Source organism: Cebus imitator, unplaced genomic scaffold (genome assembly GCF_001604975.1).
Source record: "Cebus imitator isolate Cc_AM_T3 unplaced genomic scaffold, Cebus_imitator-1.0 Scaffold164, whole genome shotgun sequence".
NCBI lineage: Eukaryota > Metazoa > Chordata > Mammalia > Primates > Cebidae > Cebus > Cebus imitator.
Genome location: NW_016107479.1, coordinates 432,601 through 460,279, shown reverse-complemented (window position 1 = coordinate 460,279; position 27,679 = coordinate 432,601). Strand labels below are relative to the sequence as shown.

The 27,679-nt window shown below is 36.9% G+C and overlaps 1 protein-coding gene across 47 annotated transcripts in view; it reads left to right on the top strand.

Annotated features, from left to right (window-relative positions):
- PTPRD (protein tyrosine phosphatase receptor type D) overlaps positions 1 to 27,679 on the top strand; it is a 2,344,803-nt gene that overhangs the window by 2,153,380 nt on the left and 163,744 nt on the right. For 18 of the 47 annotated variants that reach the window (XM_037744085.1, XM_037744086.1, XM_037744090.1 and 15 more), the window contains 8 exons: positions 1,135 to 1,268; positions 3,852 to 3,996; positions 7,115 to 7,420; positions 8,301 to 8,494; positions 10,599 to 10,625; positions 15,137 to 15,254; positions 26,401 to 26,988; positions 27,423 to 27,523. In XM_037744085.1, coding sequence (XP_037600013.1) covers positions 1,135 to 1,268; positions 3,852 to 3,996; positions 7,115 to 7,420; positions 8,301 to 8,494; positions 10,599 to 10,625; positions 15,137 to 15,254; positions 26,401 to 26,988; positions 27,423 to 27,523 — 1,613 coding nt within the window. The remainder of the gene's footprint in view (positions 1 to 1,134; positions 1,269 to 3,851; positions 3,997 to 7,114; positions 7,421 to 8,300; positions 8,495 to 10,598; positions 10,626 to 15,136; positions 15,255 to 26,400; positions 26,989 to 27,422; positions 27,524 to 27,679) is intronic. The other 29 variants (XM_037744101.1, XM_037744102.1, XM_017544076.2 and 26 more) reach the window with 7 other exon arrangements.

The following is a 27,679-nucleotide window of genomic DNA, read 5'->3' as shown; positions in this document are numbered from 1 at the left end:
GTACATATGTTCAGCCACAGCACATGGAGACGTGCCGTAATATCAAGGGTAACGATCAAAATATTTAACAACTGGGAAAGCATGGGCACTCAACAATCAGAGCAGACAGTGGCCAAGAATAATGTACGATTATATGTGCCGTTGACACCCTGACTCAGCCTTGTATGTAATGGATAGAGGGGAACTGATAGGCTTAGGTGTTGACTAGGAAGTTTAAGTTAGGAAAGCTTACTCTAGTACATTTGAGTAAGGTGTTTTAAACCTAATAGACTTCCGATTCTTTATTACAGAAGAATCAGAATAAAGAATCTGATGAACAGCCCTTTCAAATTATCTATTAAATAGATTACATGGGTAATATGAGAATTATAGATGATCTCTGTAAGTTACCATATTTCTGATCATAAGTGTATTCTATAAACTTCTTGATTTTTGTAGTAGTTTACCTTCGTGGCCCTAGGGACAATATTTTGTTTGTATTAGGTGAAGTGCGTTAAATAATTTAACATAGTTTAGAGATTAGAAGTAATTATTTGTAAGTGGTAGAGTTCTGTTGTTTTGTTTTTCCTTTTTTACATGTCTTGTTCAAAGTGTGGGCTGGTAAGAAAAAATGCTAAGTGATTCTGGTTGCCTGTAGGTTTTGTTAATGAAGTAAAGGTAGGATTTTATAAATGTAATTGGAAATAATTTTGAATGTTACATGTAGTACTAGAGAGTAAGTTCCCACTCAGTTGTAAATAACAGTACTTTTAGGTAATTTAGCACTTAATATGCTTTTGGCAATATTTCAGGCACTTTATATATATTATATTATTTATTACAACTATATCATGAAGTAAAGAATTTTATCCTTAAACTTGAATTCAGAGGCTGATGTACTTTACACTTGTTAGTTTTACTGTATCTTGTGTAGGTGTTCTATTACTCCAGAGCAGGATTTGTAACATTCTTTGTATAACACGTTCTTGCCCTGTATACAAAGAGGTTAACTTGGACAATGTAAAGGAGCTTGGTTTTTCACTAAGCTGATACATGTGTGCAGGCTTCAAAAGGTTTAAACAGGTACACTAATGGAAGAACTTGGTGAATACTTGTGGTGATTGTGAGTTCAATCCTTTGCCTCCCTGTTTTCAGTACCAGGGCAGCCACTAAACTTCAAAGCAGAACCTGAGTCTGAAACAAGTATTTTGCTCTCTTGGACACCTCCACGTTCAGATACCATTGCCAACTATGAACTGGTCTACAAAGATGGGGAGCACGGAGAGGAGGTAAGACTGTAGTACTTCTCACCCTGGGAATTATTGATTATATTGGGCCTCTTCTTTTTTGTATTTACCACATTCTTGGTCAGATAGCTACTGAGGACCTGGTTGGAAAAGATTTACTAATTAAAAGAGGAACTTGACCCCCCCCACCCCCACAAAACAAACAAACAACCAACAACAACAACAACAACAAAAAACAGTTGTTATTTGGAGGTTTTGGGGAGAAACAAAACAAAATAACTCTTGATCCTGTTGGAATATGCTTCTAACAGGTTTCCAGGGCCCATAGACGTATCAGGTTGTGGAAGTATAATTACTCACTGAGACTTGGAGACTTTCTTTCTCTTCTGCATGAAAATATTTAAGTCACTGTGGGGACAGGTGACTAAATTAGCTCTATATGTTAATGAAAGTCCTTGGCTAGATGAATTTTTCCACACCGGTTTCAAGGATTTCTCATAGCAAATGTTTATTTGTTTGCTAAAAAGTGTTTGGTATGAAGGTGAGTGTATATAACATTTGAGTATGCTGTGCAAATAAAATAACAGATTGTAGAAGATACGGCAGTTGTTGATAGTCACTGAGAATCGATATGATTAACTCATTAATAGGCACGGTTCTAAGGTTTCACCTTCAAAAACGCATCTAATTTTTACAGTAGTACTGCAGCTAGACTTTCTTATTAATCTCTTTGACATATAATAAAATGGGGGCATGGAAAAAAAATAAATAATTTGCTCAAAGTCTCATACTGGTGAATGGCAGAGCTGGGATTTGAGTTTAGGCAGTTGAGTTCCAGAGTCTGTAGTTAACCGTTTGGGTCTGCTGCCTCTTGAGTGCAGTTTGAATGCATTGTAGAAATCGATATTGAGATACATCTAACATTAGCAGAATGGGAATACATAATAGTAATAAATATGTTTCTTTTATTATTTTGAAATCCGATGGGGAACATTAAGGCAAAAAGAGTTCATGGCACTATATTTGAGAACTCCACTCATACAAGTCATTTTATTATGCCTTTTAGCATTTTTAATCTGAAAAAAGATCTTCACAAAGTGAAACAGTCCCTGAGTTCTAATAAAGAATATCTAAAAAAAAACCCTCACATACTAAATTAACTATTATCAATTAACTTGCAGTATGTAATTTTGAATCTTATAATAAATTAATATGTTCTTGTAAACTCTATTTTATTACATCTGTTTGAATTGAGCAGAATCTCAAAAGAATAGGTTTTAAATGCAGTGCTTTTACATTTAGCTAACAAAGCCAATATAAATCAAGTACTCAAAAAGTTATATAGTGAAATGCAGATATGACTTAAAGTATTCGTGGTACAACTTGAGCTATTGATGTCTTTTGTAAGGCATAAATCAGCATTAAATTGCTTTAGACAACATCATCAGCAAACTAAAGTACATGCATGCATGCATACATACATAAATACATACATACAAAGAGTAAAGGAGAATCGTGGTCCTTTGAGAGTACTGTGGATGCTTGAATGTTGGCATAGCTACTATGCTCTATAATTGCTTATTTGGAGAATTTCTTTATTTCTTATTTGGTGGATCTGTAAGTTCTGAAAACCTTTGTATTTGTAAGCCAGAACATCCTAGGGATGATGTCTCTAGTTTTGTATTTGAATTCTTCTTAACTGGTTTGTTTGTGTGAACAACAAACACCATTTGATAAAAAGCCTTAAGATTACATACACCATTACTAGATTATGTACTCACTTGCATTGTGAGATTTGCCATAGGCTGATATTCAAGATTGATTGCCCATAGACACTTACATTTTTGCTAAATGGCAAATGTTAAGCATGGGAGGTGAGAGTTATAGCATTTGATTAATGAAATCTTATTTCAAAAGTCCACGAAAGTTTGTCAAAAAAAGTTTATATTTTTTTTCTGGCTGCGGAGTCTATATTCACAAAGAAAGAAAGGAAGTTTTTCAGTTATTTTGATCAACCTAGGGTAATAATGTGGTTTCAGATAAATTATTCAGCTTTCTTTAGTGACTAATGTGATTTTTATCCCATCAAAACTTGGGAATTTCAAATCTGTTTTGTAGCAACCGCTTGTGTATTGTACACTGGTTACTGTTGCTACTTCTGGTCATATTTTCTTTGCCTGCAATTGAGATTTCAGAAGGTCATGGGAGATGAGTAGACATCTTAAAATTGCTCATGTTGAGCGTATTCCACTCCCAGGGGCAGGTGTCAGCTTCTGTTGTGGTCTGTGTCACAGCAACAGACACACATTTAAGGGCAGAACACACTCATAGGTGCTGGTCTCTCAGTCTTTCTCTTATATGATGTATTTGGTGAACAGTGTCAAAATTTAAAAGATCTCTGACTTCCCTTACTCCAGTTACCTTTGTAGAAGCTTGCCTTTTAAACTCAGATTTTCTTTGTATCATTTCCTCAGTATAGCCCTGGATGCTCACTATTGAGTCTTTTGGTGATATTTTAATGAGATGATAATCCTGATGATAGAAATCTGATGTTCCAGACAGTGTGATTAAAAAGTATTTTCATGAATCTTACTGAAGATGACCACATTCTCTTATTGCTTCCAGCAACGAATTACCATTGAGCCAGGGACATCATATAGGTTGCAAGGACTGAAACCAAACAGCTTATACTACTTCCGTCTGGCTGCACGCTCTCCCCAAGGCCTGGGTGCTTCTACTGCGGAAATATCAGCTAGAACCATGCAGTCAAGTAGGTGTCTCTCTTTGCTTACTTTCTGCCTTTTTATTTCCACTGGGAGATGTTGCTAGTTTTCACCTCTACCAACAAACAAACCTGCTGATATGCTTAATGGTAGTCTTTAGGTTAGTATGCATCACACTTCACAGATGAAAGTACAACCGTGACTTATTTTGGTTTCACACTTGATCCAAATTACAGACCCCCCTTTCATACTTCCTGCATTGAAAGACTTAAAGAAGTTAGTTGACCTCCATGGGTGAAAAGTGGATGAAAGGAGTTAGATCAGGCCTGTGTAATGAATGATAAGGCTTTAAAGCAAAATTCACATTGAGAACCCTAAAAAATAATCACAGGAGGGCTTGGCAAATGAAAGAGGCAGCAAAAGACCAAAAAAAAAAAAAGCCTTTTTTTTAAGCACACAGGCTTTGGCTTTGCAAACAAGCAAGTCCTTATTTCACGTAATAATTTCTACTCTGAGAAAAGCTCAGCTCTTATGACTTGTTTCTTACTAACTCTGTGACTAGTACCTGGGGAAATTTGGAACATTAAGAGAAAATCTATATCTGGACAAATTTAGAAACAATGGAATAATTGCGAGCTATTTGCCATTCTAAGTTACATTTTGTTTCCTCAGGTTCAATTTCTTTTTGGAACTGTTACCCTTAAGCATAGCTGTGTTTATCACAGTGGGGGTTAATTTTGCCCAGGGCAGAGTGTTTTGCATAAAGTATTATATAGGACATTGTTTTTGATGGCAAGTTTGGTGGCTTATAATACTATTAATTGCTTTTTATTAGTGTCTACAGTTCATCCATAAAAATACTATTTATCTTGAAGTGAAAAGTTTGTGGAGTTATTTTCTTAGGTTTCTTTGTGTAATATTTTGTGTTTGTATTTTGACATAGTGAATTATACAATAGATATCTATAGTAGAAATACACTGAATTTTGTCAAGAAGATGCTCTGTTGACCTCAAATCATTTTATTTTCTATAGATACTTGAAATCTTTCAAGAGTTTTTGATAATAAAATTTATGTTTTTCCCTCTTAAAGCATGATTATTCACATGAAAGTGATTACGATCATGTTTAATCTATTAGTAATTATACTTTAGTCCCATAACATTTTCTCTCATTTAATGACAGAGGCATGTAAATTAATGTATTCTCTGTATGTCTGCTTTAAATTCTAGGCAGGCTAATAAATAGTATTGTAGAAGATAATTTCTTAAAACCAAGCATTTAATTAAGAGAAATGTTACATGCCTCAATACTGTATTTTGCAAGATTTACAAACCTCAGTTTTTAACATACACACACATACGCACACACGCACACAGACAAATTGAATAGACTTTTTATAAGCACATCAAACGTTTATCTATTCTTTATTTTATTAAAGTAAAATTTTCAAATGGTGTTGAATATATTCTCACAAAATAGGAGGTGTTAAGATAGCCCCAGTGAAAACCAAATCAGCTTTTTAAAAAGAATTACAAATGAGTCCTTGCTGTTACATGAACAACTCAATTTATTATGAATAATGATAATGCATATAAAATAGCTTTATAATTTGAGATATAAGAACCTCTAGTCAGAATCAATAAAAATGAGATTTTAGTGATTTTGCAAATCTTATTCCAAATTTACAAGGCTGTCCTATGAGGATTTCTTTTTTGTCAATACAGAGAGCTTTTATTCTGATTGACTGTAATAATGAACACAAGGCATGTAAATTAAGAAAGACTGATAATCCCCTAAACAACTGGATACACCTGGCACTCCATAATATTAAGACTCACAAAGTCTAGGGAAATCCCCAAACTCCACATTCAAATAAAAAAATAGGATTGCTTTATTTACTCTATCGTATATATTCCTTTAAAAATATATATTGTGCCTATGGAGTTGTATATCTTAGCCCACTTGTTAGTTCTTTTTTAGGAACATATATTATTAAGTTTAAAATAATTTATAATAATGGTTGTATTATTCTTTATTGGTTTTTAATTTTTTTAAATCATAATTTTTGGTTGATTGGAAAATAATTGCTTAGAAAGTGACTAGTTTTATTTACAATGGGCAATAAGAAAGTATATCTTTTAACTCTAACAGAAACCCTACGTTCTATGAATAATTATGTACAAAATGAAAGAAACTTTGCACATAAGTTACATCTTTTCCATATGATACTTGGGTTTTTAAAAAAAGGTTCTTTTTAATGGCTGTGTTATTGACATTTTGTAAGGGGTAAATGATTATTATTGATTTTACCAAATTTTGCTGGTGGGATCTAATTCTTCACTAGCAAAGGTGTCTCAAGAAGAGTTATAATAAAAAAGCTGAAAGCTGACGTAGGGTAAGTACAAGTTACAGTCAGAATCAACAAGCCTGACATTACCCTCGGGTAGGTAAATCTTGGACTCTGCATTTTCATTCTTTATTGATTCTGCATGCTCACTGTATATGGTCTACGATCAATGTTAAGTGAACTTTTTTTTTTATTATTAAAACTGGTCAGGCAAACTCCTTTTTTCAGATAGAGTGAACCCTTTTATGTTTGTTGTTTACTTATTTATTTTTAATTGGAATGGTAGAAGGGCATTAGCAGTTACTGTAACTTTTCGCACTTGAAAAGCCTTTCACAACTGAGTAGCGTATGTAAGCCATCCTTATTCTAGAATGTAAAAGTGAAAGCTTGGAAACAAACATCTGTGAAGCATCGTCAGACCCTCAAGTAAATACTAGCACTATTTGCAGCTTTTTTGAAGTTGGGTAGTCAGTATAGTGGGGGTGAGAGATACTGAGGGATTGGTTTAGAAGAAGAATTTATATCGCAGGTAGGTAATTTTATTTGAGGCTCCATTATCTCAAGGTTTCATTTTCACAAAGTCCCCCCACCCATTATTTAACAATTATTTTTGGTCATTAATTCATTTTTTTGGTTTATTCATATTACTAAGCCAAGGTACATGATGTGTCATTAGAATTTAAGTTTCAAAGCCTTCTTTTTGTTTTGTCCTTATTGTTCGTTTATTTATTTTGCCTTTTCTTTTGTTTTATCATTTTTTTTTCAACCACTCCTGTCCTTTCACTTAAATCCTCCTTTAACTCACTACCAAAATAAGAGCCGTCAGCTCCTCCTCAAGACATTAGTTGCACCAGCCCAAGTTCCACTAGTATTTTGGTAAGTTGGCAACCTCCACCAGTGGAAAAACAGAATGGCATTATCACTGAATACTCCATCAAGTATACTGCAGTGGATGGGGAAGATGACAAGCCTCACGAGATTTTGGGAATTCCTTCGGACACTACCAAATACCTTTTGGAACAGCTGGAAAAATGGACTGAATACCGGATCACTGTGACGGCCCATACGGATGTCGGCCCTGGCCCTGAGAGCTTGTCCGTGTTGATTCGAACCGATGAAGATGGTATGTTGCCTCCGCTACGTCAGTTTGCACCCTTCTGACACAGTCTTGGTCTGCTGTCTTTCAATAGGCTAACAGTAATCTTTTTTCTCTGCTCATCTTTTTACCCAGCATTGCTGTTACTTTTGTATTTTTGCCAAAGACTTGTCTTTGCTACAGCCTGGCCTTTTTTTTTTTTCTTTTTTCAATCTCAATGCAGTAATTTGCTTCTCTTTAAAAGAACAGTTGGCTCCTGTGGTCTTGCAATCCAGCCCGTCTCTGTACCTTCATCTAAAGTCTTCTGTGTTTTTCTTGGCTTTTTGTAGTCACTTCTTTTACATTTTGAAGTTAACTTTTCAAAACTACCTTCTTATCTTTTTGTTGCCTTTTTGTCTTACATATTTCAGAGACACTGATGCTCAGCATTCAATTTTTGGCATCTTTTGTGTGGAATACCTTTGATATGAGAAAAAAAGAGAAGATAATCCATATAATCAAGAATCTTTTTATTCTGCTGTTTAAAAAGAAACCTTTAAAAAACACACAACAATCAACAGCCAGTTTTTGTTATTATTTCAATGCTTTACTTCTTTGTGCTTAATGCTTTGAACCTCAAAGCATCTTCCTTGGCTTTTGTACATTTTTTACATGTTTTTCTATTTCTCTGATACTCTTTTTTTCTTCCATTTTTTTTTTTGCATCGGTCATGTTTTTTGATCTTTTCTTAAAATGTAGAGCAGATTGGTTAAGCATTTTCATTGGTTGAAAATGTTTGTATTCTTCAAAGGAAACATAGTGGGTTTACCCATTTTTTGAAAAAAGAAAAGTAAAGAAAATGCAGAGAATGCTCTGATTGGGTGGGACACGTGCCTATAATTTCTTTTATCCAATGATGTTGTTCCAGTTCCTAGTGGTCCTCCTCGCAAAGTCGAGGTAGAGGCTGTCAACTCAACATCTGTTAAAGTCTCATGGCGCTCACCTGTGCCCAATAAACAGCATGGCCAGATAAGAGGATACCAGGTGCATTATGTGAGAATGGAAAATGGTGAGCCCAAGGGCCAGCCCATGCTGAAAGATGTCATGCTGGCTGATGCACAGGTAAGCCTCTGAAATTATGTGTCTCTTTTTATATTATAATTTTTTGGTTGATATCTTGAAATCTGCCTTATTTTAGTTTTTCAACATTTAATAAATCCTGTACGAAATTCTAGTTTTCAATATACATTGATATATATTGATCTTTTCAGTCAGAGTTACTGTCAAGTAAGGAAGGGAATTGAAATGAAATGACACTCAAGTCTGATTAAAAACATGTTATGGTTTCCTTAAAATACAGATTTTTCAACTCTTGACAACCATATCTGAGTTTGCCTTTACAAAAAAATGATTGACTTAGTTGAGTCAAAGGGAAGAATTCTAAGCTGCAATTTTGCTGATAGAATCTGCTTTCTTCAGTGCTAAAATGACTTGGAACTTAGTTGTGCTGGTTTCTAAATGTATGACTTCTTCCCTGAAGAATAGACATTTATATTCAGGGAAAGATACTCAGTATTTTATTTAGTACTACTTCATCAAATTACATATTTGATGAAAGTCATTGTTTCCTGTCCCAGAAAATGAAGATCATGACAACGATACTAAAATTAAATCAGAGTTTCCTAGAGAATAAATGGGATCCTTATGTGGAACCAAGATTTAAAAAAAAAGAAAGTACTAAAAATGAATAGTTGAGTATGTAAGAAATTGTACTCATCTCAGGGCAGTGGTTTGCAACTATGATATCATATCAGAATCTGGTTTTGTAATTAGTTTTTTAAAACAGAGCATTGAAAATTTTCAGTTTTTTGTAAATTATAGGTGATTCAAAGATAGTCCCATAATAAATTCCCTTGTGTTTTACATATTTTCCTGAAAGGGAGATGATGATTTCAACTTGTAATTACCATGCTGAAAATTGTACATAAATCATAAACTAGCTTACCTTTGCTGTGTCAAATGGTGATGAGATATAATAGGGATGGGATATTACAAACATTGGAATGCTTTCATTAGCCAAGAAATTGGTGACTTGGCAGGGAAAGCATGGAGTGTGTAAAAATTTGAAATGTATTTCACATGAAAATGCCTTCGTTTGAAAGTAGGAAAGAGTATGAAGCAAGTTGAAAACTGCGGCACCAGGTTGCCCAGTTATACATTCTTGTCTGTGAAAATAAGAGTAATAAATATCCCTGTGGCTCTAAGGAAAGCACTTACCCCAAAGTCTTAATACAAGTCAACTCTCAAATGTCTTCCTGTTTTCTTCAGTTTTGAAACATTCTAAGTAAAGGGATCTGGATTCATGGCTCACTTATCTACCCCAAGGCCTCTTCTGTAAACGCGGTAGAGCTTCCTATTATCCCTTCAACACTGGAAATGGCCCATTCACTTAATTTTTATAAGTGATTATTATGTAGTGCCTATAAAAAGGAAGTTACCATTGTTTAAATTTATTAAGCCATTATTGCTTTGTTTTATCTTGTAAGTCTACAATTATGAAAAAGAAAACAATATGATCATTGTGCTTTGATGGTCTTCTTTGGTTCTTAGATATTTTATATTATAGAATTGTAATTCTCTCTCTATTTCCATTGTAAAATATGGTAGTTAATGAAATTATATAATGCCAAATGCATTAAATCTCAACTCCATTGGCTTTTCTTTATTAATTGCTGATTTTCCTTGTGTATTTTCTTTCTTTCTCATCTCATTTATTTTTCTTCACTCTGCACTGAAATTTCATTACATCTCACAGGACTTCACTGAAGCTATAAGTGTTAAATATAATGAACAATATTAATCTAAATAGTGACTTTTAATTGTATAACTTAAGATAGAAGTCAAAATTAATGTTATGAGTAGGACATGATTAGAAACATTAGCTTTTTCTGTGCCTCACTGGTATGTTTCAGTGAACCATATATTTAAAGAATATTAGCTGGCTTTAGTGATAACAGTAGCAGTACATATTTAATTTGATCTCCTAAGTAGAAGTGGAGGTAGCAGCAAAACACACATTCTTTGGAATTATATTGTACACCCTGCTTCAATTGTTTCTTTATTCTATTTTTTTTTTAATCTAAGAAGGGCAACATTGCCTGTATAAGGCTTAAAATTTTATTTCTTTTTATTTTGTTTTTCTCCCAACCTTCTTATTCTCAATCAGTGGGAATTTGATGATACTACTGAACATGTGAGTAATTTTGAGTGTTTTGTCAAAAGCAGACTACATATGCTTGTTTCCTCTGACGTCCTTCTTTCACTTATTTGTGATCTGTCATCACAGTTTGCTTGGATGCATGAACTAACAAATTATTTTTTAAGTTATCTTTACTGTGTGGTGCACTTTTTATTTTGGTTTTTGTTTTGTGAAATCAGCATGGTGCTATTGACTGCATAAGAAATGATCATTTGTGATATTTGTTTTGATGGCTGCTACTAATTCTGCCTTGTGACATAGTCAGAGGAGGCATGCTTTAAAATTCAGGGGTGTTATCCAATCTTTTCACTTCTCGGGGCCACAGTGGAAGAATTGTCTTGGGCCCCACATAAAATACACTAACATTAATGACTGCTGATGAGCTAAAAAAAAAATCTCATAATGTTTTAAGAAAGTTTATGAGTTATGTTGGGCTGCATGTTGGAGAAGCTTGCTTTAAATGGAGGCATGGCAGACTGGAGATGTGAAATTTTTTGGTGTAGGCTTCTCATAAGTCCTACTCCAGGATTACATAACCAGAGGATAACAAGATGTAGATCTGGCACTGAATAACTATATCGAGAAGTGGCTGTTTTTCACTTTCCACATACATATTTGAGTAACAAATGGATTATGCCAAGAAGTAGAAGGTATCTTGCCGAGGGGGGAATGTGTTTTAAATACTTGAATGAAAGCTCTATGTTATTTATTGAAGGACTGTTACGTATATTACACTGCAAGGGACACATGACATGACATCTGCCTTTCTAGTGTTTACATTCTAGGTGGCTAGAGAAGAGTCAATTTCTGAAAAGTTTCATAAAATGCAGCAAAAGGCCCAAAGCAGTGTACAGCAGTGGACATTGACACTGTCCACTAATGCATTAGTAAATTAGTGGACCATGTCAATAAAACCTAGGAATTCAGAGACAATGTTCCAAGATGGTAAAAGGAGTCCAGTAGCTTAGTTGAAAATTTAAGGGATGGCTAAGGACTGAATAAATGAAAAAGTGTGTGTGTGTGTGTGTGTGTGTGTGTGTGTGTGTGTGTGTGTTGGGAAGTTGGAGGTGGAACATATATATATATATATTTTTATTTTTTTTAAATATATATATATTTTAAGTTGAGCAAAGCAAAACCAGTCATTGAGACAGTTGAGCATGTAGTATAGTTAGGTGACAGTGAGCCTGACAGTTTGTTATAAATGAAGTCTTCATATACGTAATCTTAGTGGCAAGTATAGCTAAGAGGTAAATTATAATGTAATACTGGGAAAACCAGAAGAGTCAAGCTTAAAATCTGGTCGGTTAGTCTTTAACACTTCAATATTAGAGCGATATAGAAGAAATAAATAGAAAAATGAGTTAAAGGCTGTCGGGAAGGTATTCTTCCATTCACTGAATAAATATTTACTGCCAATGCACAGGGCTTTTTTGGGGAATATTGTAACTATGTCCAAGGTATCAGTTCTCATGGGATTGCCAGTGCAGCAGCGTTTTTGACCGTAAACTTCTTTGACTATAACTCACAGTAAGAAATACATTATATGTCATGAGTCAATGTACACCTATGTTTTTTGGGTTTTTTTTTTTGTTGTTTTTTTTTTTTTTTTGAGACAGAGTCTCGCTCCATTGCCAGGCACCAGGCTGGAGTGCAGTGGCACGATCTCGGCTCACTGCAACCTCCACCTCCTGGGTTCAAGCAGTTCTCCTGCCTCAGCCTTCTGAGTAGCTGGGACTACAGGTGCGTGCCACCATGCCCAGCTAATTTTTGTATTTTTAGTAGAGACGGGGTTTCACCATGTTGGCCAGGATGGTCTGGATCTCTTGACCTGGTGATCTGCCCACCTCGGCCTCCCAAAGTGCTGGGATTAAAGACGTGAATCACTGCGCCTGGCTGTACATATATGTTTATAAACATTTTATAGAACCATAGTTATTTAAATGTATAATAAACACTAACATTTAGTATTCAAGTTTATTCCATTTCATTTTCAGTTAGTTAGTTTGTTTAAATTCTGGTCTTGACTGACTAAATTGGTTTCACTACCTACTAAATGGGTCATTGCCTGCAGTTTAAAAACCAGTGACTTAGTGGAGAGATTAGAGAGTAAAAAGGTGGCAAATAGAAAAGCAGGTAAAAAGAGTTCTTTTACTAATTTAGTCATGAAATGATAAACATTCAACAGAGTTGAGGCAGTAGAAATGAAAAAAAATGATAGGATCAATAAAAGGAAGTACGGGCAAAAACTTGCTAAGAACTGAGGAAGAGAAAGATGTCAAAGATAACTCTTAAGTTTTGCCAGATGTGTTCCCGTTCATTAAAATACGGAAGTAAAGAGGGAGAGCCTACTTCCGGGAATGACTTTGAAGTTTTACTTGAACTTGAAGTAACACTGGATAGCCACAGGAAGACATCCAGCAGATATTTACAATGTATGTGCTACTGGAACTCAGATCGGAAGTCACAGCTGGAAATAAATCAGGAATATGGGCAGAAATAATTATTTAAAGTTTTTGTTTTTTTTTTTAATATTAGAGAGAAACAGTAGACCAAGCCTCAGGTATGCCAACTTTTAACAGTCAGGGACAAGAAGCAAAGTGGAGACAGGACAGGAGGAAACAGAGAACGAGGAGTAGTGGCCGTAATATTAGGCACATCATCTCACAGAGCACTCTGAAACCACCAAGGAAGGAAGTGTATCCACCACTTAAAGAAAGAAAATGTGATCCGCGAAAGGATATGATCACAGCAGATGAAGCTGTGTCCCGCTGAGATTATACCACTGCAGGGGACTTGACAGATTTCAAATTGTTACGTAGGTTACTCTCTAACAACCTGGGCAAGAGAACGGATATGTGTGGTTAACTCCAATTTCATGATAAGGCTCAGAGTGCACACATTTCTTGCTACAAAATTTGGTGATGGAAGTAAGCCTTGCTTCTTTTTCCAGTTAGCTGGGCTGCTTTTCAGCAGCACTCTGGTGGCATGTGAGGGGAACCTTGAAAGCAATAACGCCGGCATTTACTCATCATAGTTTTTGGGACAGCCAGTGTGTCTACTGTCATTTAAAGTACTGCGCTTGGATAGTTTGCTTGGTTGTTGTATCCTCTGTAACGTTAGGGAAACCATTCCAAGGTCCTGGAAATAAAACATCTCTCTTAGATAGTCCATTTATCTAGCAGAATAAAATTTCCAGTGACTCTTCAGGATGATATCTGAACTTCTTGAATTTCCACAATGAGATATTTCTACTCTTTTGACAAAGCGTGTTGTAAAAAGCTGTCATAGTTTGGGATCTGCTTCAACAATTGAATTTTATGGTATCTGTTACAGCCTTGCTTAAAAAACCCTACTGTATTTTACACAGTCTAATTTATTCGCTCGTCATCACATTGTGTTTAGATTTGGAAGACAATGACATTGTGTATTTTTCTAAATTTATCCATATTCAATTTGAAAACACAGCTGTGCCAAAAATCTGAAAGGGTTTTTATATTGCTGTGTGTGTGTGCGCGCATGTGTGTGTGCACGCACCTGTGCGCTTGTGTATGTGTGCATGCAGCTCTGGTCTTTGTTCTTAAAATACTAGACCAAATTAATAGCCAGAATCTCTAAAGAATCCCGTAACCTGTAGTTTAAAGGAATAAATCAAACATCATCTGGTCCTATAACTGCCACAGCTTTGGGCCCTGACTAAGAGAAAGCTAAGAATTTGGGGAAATAGTATGTGATATTTAACTATATTTAGAAACTCAGAATAAATTGAGCACATATTGGTGATGTGCTGAAACTAAAGTCCTATTGTATTCTTTGCTTTTATGGGCTGCTTTTTAATTTCACAGAAAATTCTCAGTGGATAATGATTTCTTCTCATAGCCTATACACATAACCAACAAAAATGATAATACAATAAATTAATAAGAGAGTCCTAAGAAAATTTTCTTTCAGGGTACTAGATCCAACAACAACCATTTGGTAAAATTCGTCTGTAGTGATAAAACAGACCATGTTGACTGTGGCTTCCAGTGGATATGTGTGGAGAGCGGTTGGCATAAAACAACAGCTCTTTTATGGAATCCTTCCCATGAGTCAGGCATAGTTCTGTGAGTTTTCCTAATCTGACCCATATGATCCTGTGGGGTCCTATTATAATTCCAACATTGAGATGGGAAATGGAGGCACAGAGAGGTAAACTTCCTCGGTCTGTCCAAGCAAGTAAGGACATGCAAGGTTAAGTTTAAGAATTCAGGAAGTTTGGCTCCAGATGTCATGTTTTTGACTAATACGCCAACAGCTACCTCCCAAGATGCCTGAAGACACCCCTTCGATATCAGCATGAAAACAGATCTCCATAGCATGAGCTCAGGCATGAAATTTCCAGGGCTTAGCTTGGCTGCAAGGAATGTGCAAGCATGTGCAGAATGAAGGTGGACGACCTTGTTTTTCCCCTAGGGCATTAGTAGCATGTTTTGAATCAGTGACATTCTATTGTGTCATTTCAGGACATGATCATTTCTGGGCTCCAGCCTGAAACTTCCTACTCCCTTACCGTCACAGCCTACACAACCAAAGGAGATGGCGCTCGCAGCAAGCCCAAACTGGTGTCCACCACTGGGGCAGGTAATCACCTCTGCGCATGTATGTGCCTTGAATAATACTGACTTTCTAAATGGTATGAGTGTTTTCTACCAGGCTTTTATTATGGTAAAAGCAGAAGAAATAAATGGACTAAGGTCAACTTTTGTGTTTTTAGTTCAGGGACAAAGAAATAGATGAGGGGAATAAATTATCCAAGTGCATACTTTGTCCAGATATTCAGTCAGGCATTCAACAAGTATTTTTTTGAGCACCTTCTGTGTGTCAGGCACCGGGGATGAAGCAATCAGCAAAATAGAAAAACAGTCTGCACTCATGAAATTTACTTTCCGATTAGAACTAGATAATTAACAAGTGACAAAATAAGTATATCATGAAATGTCAAAAGTGGTAAGATGAAAAGTAAAAGTATATAGACAATGAAGGATCAGGCAGCCTCTAGGGGCTGAGAAGGTCTCATTGAGGAAGGATTATTTAAGTTGAGACTCAAATGAGGTGAAGGATCAGGTCCCATGAAGGTCTGGAGGGAAGGTGACTAGGCAGGGAAGTCAAACAAGTTTAACTGCTCACAACAACAAATCCCCTTAGAAGAGCTGCCATCTTGAGCCGAGTTCATGACTTACAGGTCTACCTTTTGTCATTTTGTCTTCCCCATCCCTGCTGTGGGAATTCTAAAGAAGCCAAAGGGAACAGAAGATAGAAAACAAAAAGAAAAAGAAGAAAAGCAAGAAGGGAAAATGGTATAAAGTTACTCCTTTCTAAACAATAAGGCTTCTTCAGCGCTTTTTAGGGTTACTTTGATCAGCCACATTAGGAAAAGCCAGCATGAAGGATGATCTGGCATTGTAGAGCCAGTAAATTAAGAGATTACTGCAGAAGGCTCCTCCTCCAATCCTCATACATAGCAACCTCCCATGAACATGTAAGCCATGATTGGATTTATTCTGCCTGAATCACTTCTCAAACAACTTTTTAGGAACATACCTCTATGTAAAGGCATAAAGTAAAGAACAGCTGTGATGTTGAGTGCCCCCCTGGGTGCCGTGCTCATTGCCAGCTTTGTCTAAATGTCATAAGATTTGCCTCGCTCGCATCCTGCCACCTGGAATTGCCTCTAGCAGCAGGGTTACAGATGGCAAAACTCCTTCAAGGCAGAGTCTTCTAGGCTTTTTTTTTTTTTTTTAAGAATACCATTGTATCAAGCCAATTTAATGCCCTGAAGAGCAGACACATACTCAGTGAGGGTCATGATGACTATCTGGCTGTGGAACCAGTCTCTATTAGAACATCAGCAACCAAGAATTGAATCTCAAATTGAAGAAAATATATGTCCTTCACCTACATTTATAAGTATGTCATAATAACTCTGAAATGTCTTACATGAAGCACTACTCCCCTGTTGCCCACAAAATGGGATCATGTTCTGATGACAAGAAAGCAGAGGATTTAGAGCCAAGGGATATGGATTTTAGAGAAAGGAATGATTTTGTCTCTTTTAACATCACTAAGTCTAGCTCATCTCTTTTTAGTTACCACGTAATAGACATTGTAGAATTTTGGAGCTTATTCATATATAGAATTATTTTGGAATTTTCATTCACAATTTCGGATCCTTCTCAATCAATAGAGGCTTGGGTATTGAGATAGAAAGTGTTTGTAATTTAGATACCTACATATTTACTTTTGTAAGACCTCCCCACTGCACCAAAGAAGAAGGTGGAAAAATCCAAATTTAATTCCTTTGAGAAACTCTAGTTTTCCTTTGCATAAGCAGTCCCTACTCATGGTTTATCACCATGAAGTTAGTGAATATATCAGTTTGTTTTGTTTTGTATACTGTTTTAAAAATCCTCACATATTTATGTGACTGTGAAGAATTACTGAGTTTATCTCAAAGATGTGCACTCCTAATAACTACAATTATAAAGGTATTTAGTTACAGCTCCCACAAAGATTTCAGGAATTCTCGTGAAATTTAATTTAATAGTAAACTTCCTGATTGTGGCATTTTTTTTTTATTATACCTTGTTTCTAGAACCTGCAAATAATCATATCTTTGAAACAAGAGTACTCATCATAGTTTAAGTAATCTATGTAAAATTCCTATAACTTGAAGGATGATTCTAAAGACAATCTTGACTTTTATGTTTCAAAGATTATGACATGTTTGTAGTTTCTTTGTTAAAACTCCCATTACTCTGTATTGTAATAATTGGTTTACTGCCTAAGGCCTTGAGGTTAAAGGCAAACAGAAAATTCATTGGTTTGACATTTTCTGCATATTTTTACTTGAATTTCAGTACTGTATTGAACAGCTATATTTAAGGATGATCAAAAGATGACCGTGACAGGGAGAATTTGGAAATATTCACCTAAATCTAGTCAATTATGATTGTTGCTGTTTTGGTATTAGGTTAAATTGAGGCTAAATTTAGAGCCATTGGGACTGAGTACCTCAGTTGATTTCCAATGATTGCACTTGCTAAAAAGTAAAGGGCAACTACACATATGTACCAATTCTGAAGTCCTAGAAGATTTTTAAAAGAATATATAAGAGGATAAGAAAATGTAAAAGGGAGAAGAGTATATATGACATAAAATAAATTAGAGTTATTTTATGTTACATTAGAATGCAATCTATATTTGTGGTTTATATCAAGAAATTATTTTTTATTTGACTGTACTTTGGGTTCTGGGGTACATGTGCATATTATGCAGGATTGTTGCATAAGTACATACATGGCAATGTGGTTTCCTGCCACCATCCCCCTGTCATCTACATCTGGCATTTCTCCCTGTGTTATCCCTCTCCTACCTCCCCACCTCCCACGCTGTCACTCCCTTGGCCCCCCACAACACAACCCAATGTGTGATGCTCCCCTCCATGTGTCCATGTGTTCTCATTGTTTATCACCTGCCTATGAGTGAGAACATGCGGTGTTTGATTTTGTGTTCTTGTGTCAGTTTGCTGAGAATAATGGTTTCCAGATTCATCCATGTCCGTCCAAAGGACACAAACTCATCATTTTTTATGGCTGCATAGTATTCCATGGTGTATATGTGCCACATTTTTCTTGTCCAGTCTATCATCGATGGACATTTGGGTTGGTTCCAGGTCTTCGCTATTGTAAACAGTGCCACTATGAACATATGTGTGCATGTGTCTTTATAACAGAATGATTTCTAACTGTTTTGGTATATACCCAGTAATGGGATTGCTGGGTCAAATGGAATTTCTATTTCTAGGTCCTTGAGGAAGCACCACACTGTCTTCCACAATGGTTGAACTAGCTTACACTCCCACCAACAGTGTAAAAGTGTTCCTTTTTCTCCACATCCTCCCCAGCATCTGTTGTCTCCAGATTTTTTAATGATTGCCATCCTAACTGGTGTGAGGTGGTATCTCAATGTGGTTTTGATTTGCATTTCTTTAATAATCAGTGATGATGAGCATTTTTTCATAGGTTTGTTGGTCTCACATATCTCTTCTTTTGAAAAGTGTCTGTTCATATCCTTTGCCCACTTTTGGATGGGTTTGTTTTTTTCTTGCACATCTGTTTTAGTTCTTTGTAGATTCTGGATATTAACCCTTTGTCAGATGGGTAGATAACAAAAAATTTTCCCATTCTTTTGGTTGCCAGTTCACTCTAATGATTGTTTCTTTTGCTGTACAGAAGCTCTGGAGTTTAATTAGGTCCCATTTGTCTATTTTGGCTTTTGTTGCCAGTGCTTTTGGTGTTTTAGTCATGAAGTCCTTGCCTATGCCTATATCCTAGGTTTTCTTCTAGGATTTTTATGGTGTTAGGTCTTAGGTTTAAGTCTTTAATCCATCTAGAGTTAATTTTATTGTAAGGTGTCAGGAATGGGTCCAGTTTCTGTTTTCTGTACACTGCTAGCCAGTTTTCCCAACACCATTTATTAAACAGGGGATCCTTTCCCCATTGCTTGTTTTGGTCAGGTTTGTCAAAGATCAGATGGTTGTAGATGTGTGGCATTGCCTCCGAGGCCTCTGTTCTGTTCCATTTGTCTATGTCTCTGTTTTCATACTAGTACCATGCTGTTTTGATTACTGTAGTCTTGTAGTATAGTTTGAAATCAGGTAGTGTGATGCCTCCAGTTTTGTTCTTTTTGCTTAGGATTGTCTTCGCTATGTGGGCTCTCTCTTTTGGTTCCATATGAAGTTGGAACCAAAATTGGTTTTTTACAGTTCTGTAAAGAAGGTCATTGGTAGCTTGATGGGGATAGCATTGAATCTATATTACTTTGAGCAGTATGGCCATTTTCACGATATTGATTCTTCCTAACCATAAGCATGAAATGTTTCTCCATCTGTTTGTGTCTTCTCTTATTTCCTTGAGTAGTGGTTTGTAGTTCTCATTGAAGAGGTCCTTTACATCCTTTGTTAGTTGTATTCCTAGGTATTTTATTCTTTTTATAGCAATTGTGAATGGGAGTTTGCTCATGATTTGGCTCCCTGTTAGTCTGTTATTGGTGTATAGAAATGCTTGTGATTTCTGCACATTCATTTTGTATCCTGAGACTTTGCTGAAGTTGCTTATCAGTTTAAGGAGATTTTGGGCTGAGAAGATAGGGTCTTCTAAATATACAATCATCTACAAATAGAGAAATTTGACTTCCTCTTTTCCTAATTGAATACTTTTTATTTTTTTTTTTTCTTGCCTATCTGCTCTGGCTAGAACTTCCAATACTACATTGAATAGGAGTAGTGAGAGAGGGCATTCTTGTCTAGTGCCGGATTTCAAAGGGAATGCTTCCAGTTGTTGCCCATTCAATATGATGTTAGCTGTAGGTTTGTCGTAAATAGCTTTTATTGTTTTTAGATATGTTCCTTGCATACCTAGTTTATTCAGAGTTTTTAGCATAAAGGGCTGTTGTATTTTGTGAAAGGCCTTCTCTGCATCTATTGAGTTAATCATGTGGTTTTTGTCTTTGGTTCTGTTAATGGATTACGTTTATAGACTTGTGTATGTTGAACCAGACTTGCATCTGGAATGAAGCCTACTTGATCATGATGGATAAGCTTTTTGACGTGCTGTTGTAATCGGTTTACCGGTATTTTATTGAAGATATTTGCATCTGTGTTCATCATGGATATTGGCCTGAAGTTTTTTTGTTGTTGTTTTTGAGTTTCTCCTGGGTTTTGGTATCAGGATGATGTTGGTCTTATAAAATGATTTGGGAAGAATTCCCTCCTTTTGTATTGTTTGGAATAGTTTCAGAAGGAATAGTACCAACTACTCTTTGTACGTCTGGTAGAATTTAGCTGTGAACCCATCTGGATCTGGACTTTTTTTGGTTGGTAGGCTATTGATTGCTGCCTCAACTTCAGCCTTTGATTATTGGTCTGTTCAAGGTTTCAAATCCTTCCTGGTTTACACTTGAGAGGGTCAAGTGTCCAGAAATTTATCCATTTCTTCCAGGTTTACTGGTTTATGTGCATAGAGCTGCTTGTAGTAATCTCTTATTGTAGTTTGTATTTCTGTGGAATCGGTGGTGATACCCCCTTTATTTTTTTTATTGTATCTATTTGTTTCTTCCCTCTTTTCTTTCTTTTTATAAATCTGGCTAGCAGCCTGTCTATTTTGTTTATCTTTTCAAAAAACCAGCTCCTGGATTTACTGATTTTTTGAAGGGTTATTTGTGTCTCTGTCTCCTTCAGTTCTGCTCTAATCTTAGTTATTTCTTATGTTCTGCTAGCTTTTGAGGTTTTTTGATCTTGCTCCTCTAGCCCTTTCAATTTTGATGATAGAGTGTCAATTTTAGATCTTTCCTTGCTTCTCATGTGGGCATTTAGTGCTATAAATTTCCCTCTAGACACTGCTTTAAACGTGTCCCAGAGATTCTGGTACGTTGTGTCTTGGTTCTCATTGGTTTCAAAGAACATCTTTATTTCTGCCTTCATTTCATTGTTTATCCAGTTGACATTCAGGAGCCAGTTGTTCAGTTTCCATGAAGCTGTGCAGCTCTGAGTTAGTTTCTTAATTCTAAGTTCTAATTTAATTAGCCTGTGGTCTGAGAGACTTATGATTTCTATTATTTTCCATTTGCTGAGAAGTGATCTACTTCCAATTATGTGACCAATTTTAGAGTAGGTACAGTGCTGTGTTGAGAAGAATGTATATTCTGTGGATTTGGGGCGGAGATTTCTGTAAATGTCTATTAGGTCCGCTTGGTCCAGTTCTGAGTTCAAGTCCTGGATATCCTTGTTAACTTTCTGTCTGATTAATCTGTCTAATATTGACAGTGGAGTGTTAAAGTCTCCCACTATTATTGTGTTGGAGTCTAAGTCTCTTTGTAGGTTGTTAAGAACTTGTTTTATGTACCTGGGTGCTCCTGTATTGGATGCTTATATATTTAGAATCGTTAGCTCTTCTTGTTGCATTAATCCTTTTACCATTATGTAATGTCTTTCTTTGTCTCTTTTGATCTTTGTTGGTTTAAAGTCCATTTTATCAGAGACTAGGATTGCAACTCCTGAATTTTTTTGCTCTCCATTTGCTTGATAAATCTTCCTCCATCCCTTTATTTTGAACCTATGTTTGTCCTTGCGTGTGAGATGGGTTTCCTGAATACAGCACACCAATAGGTCTTGACTTTTTATCCAGTTTGCCAATCTGTGTCTTTTGATTGGGGCATTTAGCCTATTTACATTTAAGGTTAATATTGTTATGTGTGAATTTGATCCACCATTTTGATGCTAGCTGGATATTTTGCCTGTTAGTTGACACATTTTTTTCATTGTGTCGATGGTCTTTACCATTTGGTACTTTTTTGGAGTGGCTGGTACTGGTTATTCCTTTCCTTGTATAGTGCTTCTTTTAGGACCTCTTGGAAGGCAGGCCTGGTGGTGACGAAATTCTCAGCAATTGCTTGTCCATGAAAGATTTTATTTCTCCTTCTCTTACGATGCTTAGTTTGGTTGGATATGAAATTCTAGGTTGAAAGTTCTTTTCTTTAAGGATGTTGAATACTGGGCCCCACTCTCTTCTGGCATGTAGGATTTCTGCATAGAGATCCACTGTGAGTCTGATGGGCTTCTCTTTGTGGGTAAGTCGACCTTTCTCTCTGGCTGCCCTTAGCATTTTTTCCTTCATTTCAACACTGGTGAATCTGACGATTATGTGCCTTGGAGTTTCTCTTCTTGAGGAATATCTTTGTGGTGGTCTCTGTATTTCCTGAACTTGTATGGTGGCCTGGCTTGTTAGGCTGGGGAAGTGCTCCTGGATAATATCCTGAAGAGTGTTTTCCAGCTTGGATTAATTATCTCTGTCACATTCAGGAAAACCTATCAAATGTATATTTGGACTTTTCACATAATCCCATATTTCTTGGAGGCTTTGTTCTTTTCTTTTCACTCTTTTTTCCTATTCTTGCATTCTCAGTTTATTTCATTGAGTTGATCTTCAATCTCTGATATCCTTTCTTCTGCTTGGTCGATTCGGCTATTGAATCTTGTGTATGCTTTGCGAAGTTCTCATGCTCTGTTTTTCAGCTCCATGACATCATTTATATTCTTCTCTTAGCTGTTTTTTCTAGTTAGCATCTCATGTCACCTTTTCTCTAGGTTCTTAGTTTCTTTGCATTGGGTTAGTGCATGTTCTTTTAGCTCTGAGAAGTTTATTGTTACCCACCCTCTGAAGTCTGTTTCTGTCAATTCATCAGATTCATTCTCCGTGCATCTTTGATCCTTAGCTGGCGAGGAGTTGTGATCCTTTGGAGGAGGAGAGGTGTTCTGGTTTTTGATGTTTTCAGCCTTTTTCTGCTGGTTTCTTCCCATCTTAGTGGCTTTATCTACCTGTGGTCTTTGTAGTTGTTGACTTTCGGATGGGGTCTCTGAGTGGATATCCTTTTTGTTGATTATGAAGTTATTTCTATTTCTTAGTTTTCCTTTTAACAGTCAGGCCCCTCTGCTGCAGGACTGCTGTAGGTCCACTCCAGACCCTGCTTGCCTGGGGATCACCTGCAGAACAGTATGGGTTGCTGCTCGTTTCTTCTTCTGTTATCTTCGTCCCAGAAGGGTACCTGCCAGATGTCGGCCTGAGCTTTCCTTTATGAGGTGTCTCTTTGGGTATACAGGGGTCGGGAGCTGCTTGAGGAGACCGCCTGTCCCTTATGAGAGCTCAAGTACTGTGCTGGGAGCTCCATTGTTCCATGCAGAGCTGTGGGCAGGAACTCATAGCCGCCTCTTTTCCCAGGTGCTCTGTCCTAGGAAGGTCGGCTTTATTTATAAGTTCCTGTCACGCTGCTGCCTTTTTCAGTAGATACGCTGCCCCTCATGTAGTAGTCTAGTCAGTCTGCCAGCAGAGGTGTTGCTGAGCTGCTGCAGGCTCTGCCCAGCTGCTGTGTGAACCGCCTCTGACGTGGCGGATTGCCTTAGTAGCGGTGGTCATCCTTCCCCCTACTGAGCTGGACTGTCCTGGGTCCAGCTGCGCTTGCTGCAAAATTCTCAATCCAGAGCGTTTCAGATTGCTTGTTTTGTGGGGGTGGTACCCGCTGAGGCAGATCGCATGGCTCCCTGTCTCTGCCTCATCCCTTTCACTTGAATGGCTGGCTCTGTCTCCTCTGCATTCCAGGCACCAGTTGAAACGGCCACCCAGATTTGTGTGAGTTTCTGTGCGCCAAGCTGGCACCGGCTGAAACTGCTGTGCTGAAAACTCATGCCGCTTTTCGGCCTGATGATCTCCTGGTCTGCGAGCAGTAAAAATTTGTTTGGAAATGTGGTGGGCACTTGCCCTCTGTGTTGTTCTTGCTGGGAACTGCACTCCGGAGCTGTTCCTATTTGGCCATCTTGGATCCTCTGTCAATAAATTATTTTTATTTAGCCTAGTTTTACGTGCATTTTACAGAAACAAGATACATAGTGTATATATTATTATGCAGCTCATTGAAACCAGAATTTCATAAAATTTTAATAAATATGTTTAATCTGTTGTCCCTAGAGAATGTTGAGAATTAATAGTTATGTTTCCACCCACTTCTTTCAATTGAGTTCATTTATTGACAGCTGTATTCTCTGCTGAAAGCTCTATTTCACCATGGATTTTTCTCACAGAGACTCAGGTGTTTAATCTTTGACACCATTGCTGACATTTTCATGGACAAATCATGCAAATGCTGCATATACATAAAGGGAAATTAAAGATGTCTGCCAGTGTCTCTACCTTAAAGCACCATTTTAAAATTAAGATAATTGTAAACATATTAAAAGCAAATGGAATCGCTCACACACTATCCAACTTATGGATGGGTTGTGTTGTGAGAGTGTTAGTTGTTTGTTAAGATCTTTGGGTGCATTTTTCCTGAGGAACACAGTGAGTACACAATCATGTGATTCCTGGACCCGCCTTCAACACACGTTTCATGTGTACAACACAACACACATGTTATTTAATTGCCATTAAAATTTTAGGAACTATTCTTTTCACACACTGTGGATTAGCTGAGTTATATAAGCATGCTATGAGTCTTCCCTGTGAAACAACACTGTTACTCCATTGGTTAAGGAAGGAAATATCTTAATGATATTTCTTAGAGTGGAGCACATCTCCACTTGGGTCTCACTTTCTGAAATACAAAATGAAGAGGCCAGTCAGACCACCTCTGAGGTTAGTATTCTGTGTATTGTCTCATAATCTTTTTAGTGATTTTTTTTTTGCCTTAATCTGTATATCCATGATATGATTTTTTTGTCACCTGTCTCACATTACTGTAAGCTTTCCTCCTTTGCTACCATTTTTCTTCTTCTTCACATTCATAATTTTGAGACAGAGTTTCACCCTGTCACTCATGCTGAAGAGCAGTGGTGCCATCATAACTCACTGTAACCTCAAACCCTTTGGGTCAAGCAGTTCTCTCACCTCAGCCCCCTGAATAGCTAAAACTACAGACAGGTGGCACCATGCTTGTTCTCGGCGCCCCCACCCCTGTAAAGATGGGGTCTTGCTGTGTTGCCTAGCTGGTTTTGAACTCCTGGGCTCAAGCCATCCTCCCACCTCAGCTCCTGAAGTGCTGGGATTACAGGCATGACCCACCATACTTGGCCTTTCTTCTTCTTTCTGTTAATTTGGTTTAGTTTTGATTCTGATGATTCTCCCTCAGTGCCTTTCACTGTGGATTCCAGGAATAATTGCTCTCCATTAAAAATAAATACAGATATAATGCATTGAATGAGTAGATTAGAACTTTTTCACATACCTAACTTAAAGGTAAATAAATTCTGTACTCACTGGAAGCTAGCCCTTCACCATAAAAAGTTTAATATTCAGATTATTAATAATTATGATTATTAATATTAATAGAATACAGAACCTCATGCTAAGACTTTTACATGAATTTCCTCATTTATTTACAAGAACAATATAAAGTAGATCTTAATATAATTCCCATTTTACAAATTAAAAACTTGCTGAAGATGAGTGATATGGATATAAAGTTAGACCGGAAATACAATTAGATTCATAGTAAGTCAATGCTATATTATTTTGTACTCTTTTTAAACTTTTAAGCAATATAACAGCACAATTAAGCATTTAAGCAATTGACTCACACAGAGCTGAGTTTGCCTTATAGATTTCTCACTTGTTACCTGCTGGCCTCCTCTCTTGGAGGACAGTTTTTTACCTCTCCAGGCCTCATTTTCTCATGATAGAAGATAGAGATAATAATAACTAATCAGAGAATGTAGTGAGGAGACAGGAATGTAAACTAATTGTGAACACTATATGCAATGCACTTAGCCTGGCGCCGGTACATTACACATACTGAATGAATAAATAATCATTATAATTATTATTCGTATCAGTGATATCTAATTTGCAAATCTTTGCTCAAAGTAATTTATCTTTGATATGAACCTTTATGTGTGAAGGTTTAAAATGTGCAGCTGTTAAAAAAAGTTCCCTTAAGCTGTTGTTTCAATGATAATTTCTGTTTTGTGTCAAGTATCAAATTCAGGTATCTCAGCCTACTTTAATATAGTAAGACAGGAGCGCATTTCCACAGAGGTATGTAGGTCAAACACTGCTTTGTTGGTGCTGGTGGTAAATAACAAAAAGAGAATACCAGTAGAGTGGAACTTCCTCATTTGGCAGTGACTGAAATGTGAACGTTCAGATGAGCTGGTCTCACCACTCCATCCCCTGTGCTCCAGTTCCAGGGAAACCTCGACTTGTGATTAACCACACTCAGATGAATACTGCTCTCATTCAGTGGCACCCTCCCGTGGACACATTTGGACCTCTTCAGGGCTACCGTCTAAAATTTGGCCGCAAGGATATGGAGCCACTTACCACTCTTGAGTTCTCTGAAAAAGAAGATCACTTTACAGCTACAGACATCCACAAAGGAGCATCATACGTCTTTAGGCTCTCAGCCAGAAACAAAGTGGGCTTTGGGGAGGAGATGGTGAAGGAGATTTCCATTCCCGAAGAAGTACCAACTGGATTCCCTCAAAACCTTCACTCAGAAGGCACCACTTCAACCTCCGTCCAGTTAACTTGGCAACCACCTGTCCTGGCAGAGAGAAATGGCATTATCACCAAGTATACCCTTCTTTATAGGGATATCAACATCCCCCTTCTTCCAATGGAGCAGCTTATTGTTCCAGCTGACACCACTATGACACTCACTGGCTTAAAACCAGATACCACATACGATGTAAAAGTACGTGCTCATACGAGCAAAGGGCCCGGGCCATATAGTCCCAGTGTCCAGTTCAGGACACTGCCTGTGGATCAAGGTAGGATTTGTCTGCTTACGGCCTTCCTCCTTTAAAGGAATGTCAGTCTTTGGAAATCAGTATTTTGAGGCAATAATAACTGATCAGCCCATTCATATTAATAGGTTCAGCAAAAACAAAAAGGTAAAGTATATAAAACTTACTACATCTTGGATGCCTTAGATTTCAGTTATAGAATGTCAAGCAAGTCTGGCTGACAGCACCCCAATGTCCTCAGGTAAGGAAAACACAATATAGTTGGCTGAATTGGAGAGAAAGGAAAGATCTTTATGAGAATGGGGTATTAAAATGAATGCTCTAAACAGGTAGGAAAATCATACTTCTCTCTCTGATCAAAGTAGACAGCATTTAGCATAAGCCCTGTGGTCCATGGTGGAAAAGGACAGGTCGTATGTCTTAAGAATAGTTTAAATACACTGTTTTTCCTTTTCCAGCAGTGTTTGCAAAAAATTTTCATGTCAAAGCAGTAATGAAGACTTCTGTGTTGCTGTCTTGGGAGATTCCAGAGAATTATAACTCCGCCATGCCTTTCAAAGTAAGTTGTTTTCTAATTTGTAAGAGATCACAGATAAAAGTAGAGGGGACAGTTTATTTGGGTAAGTTATTTGCAGAGCAAACAGACTGCTTGGTTTTGGCCACATGTCCATGTCCTTACTATTCTCTCTCTCTCTTTTTTTTTTTTTTTTTTTTT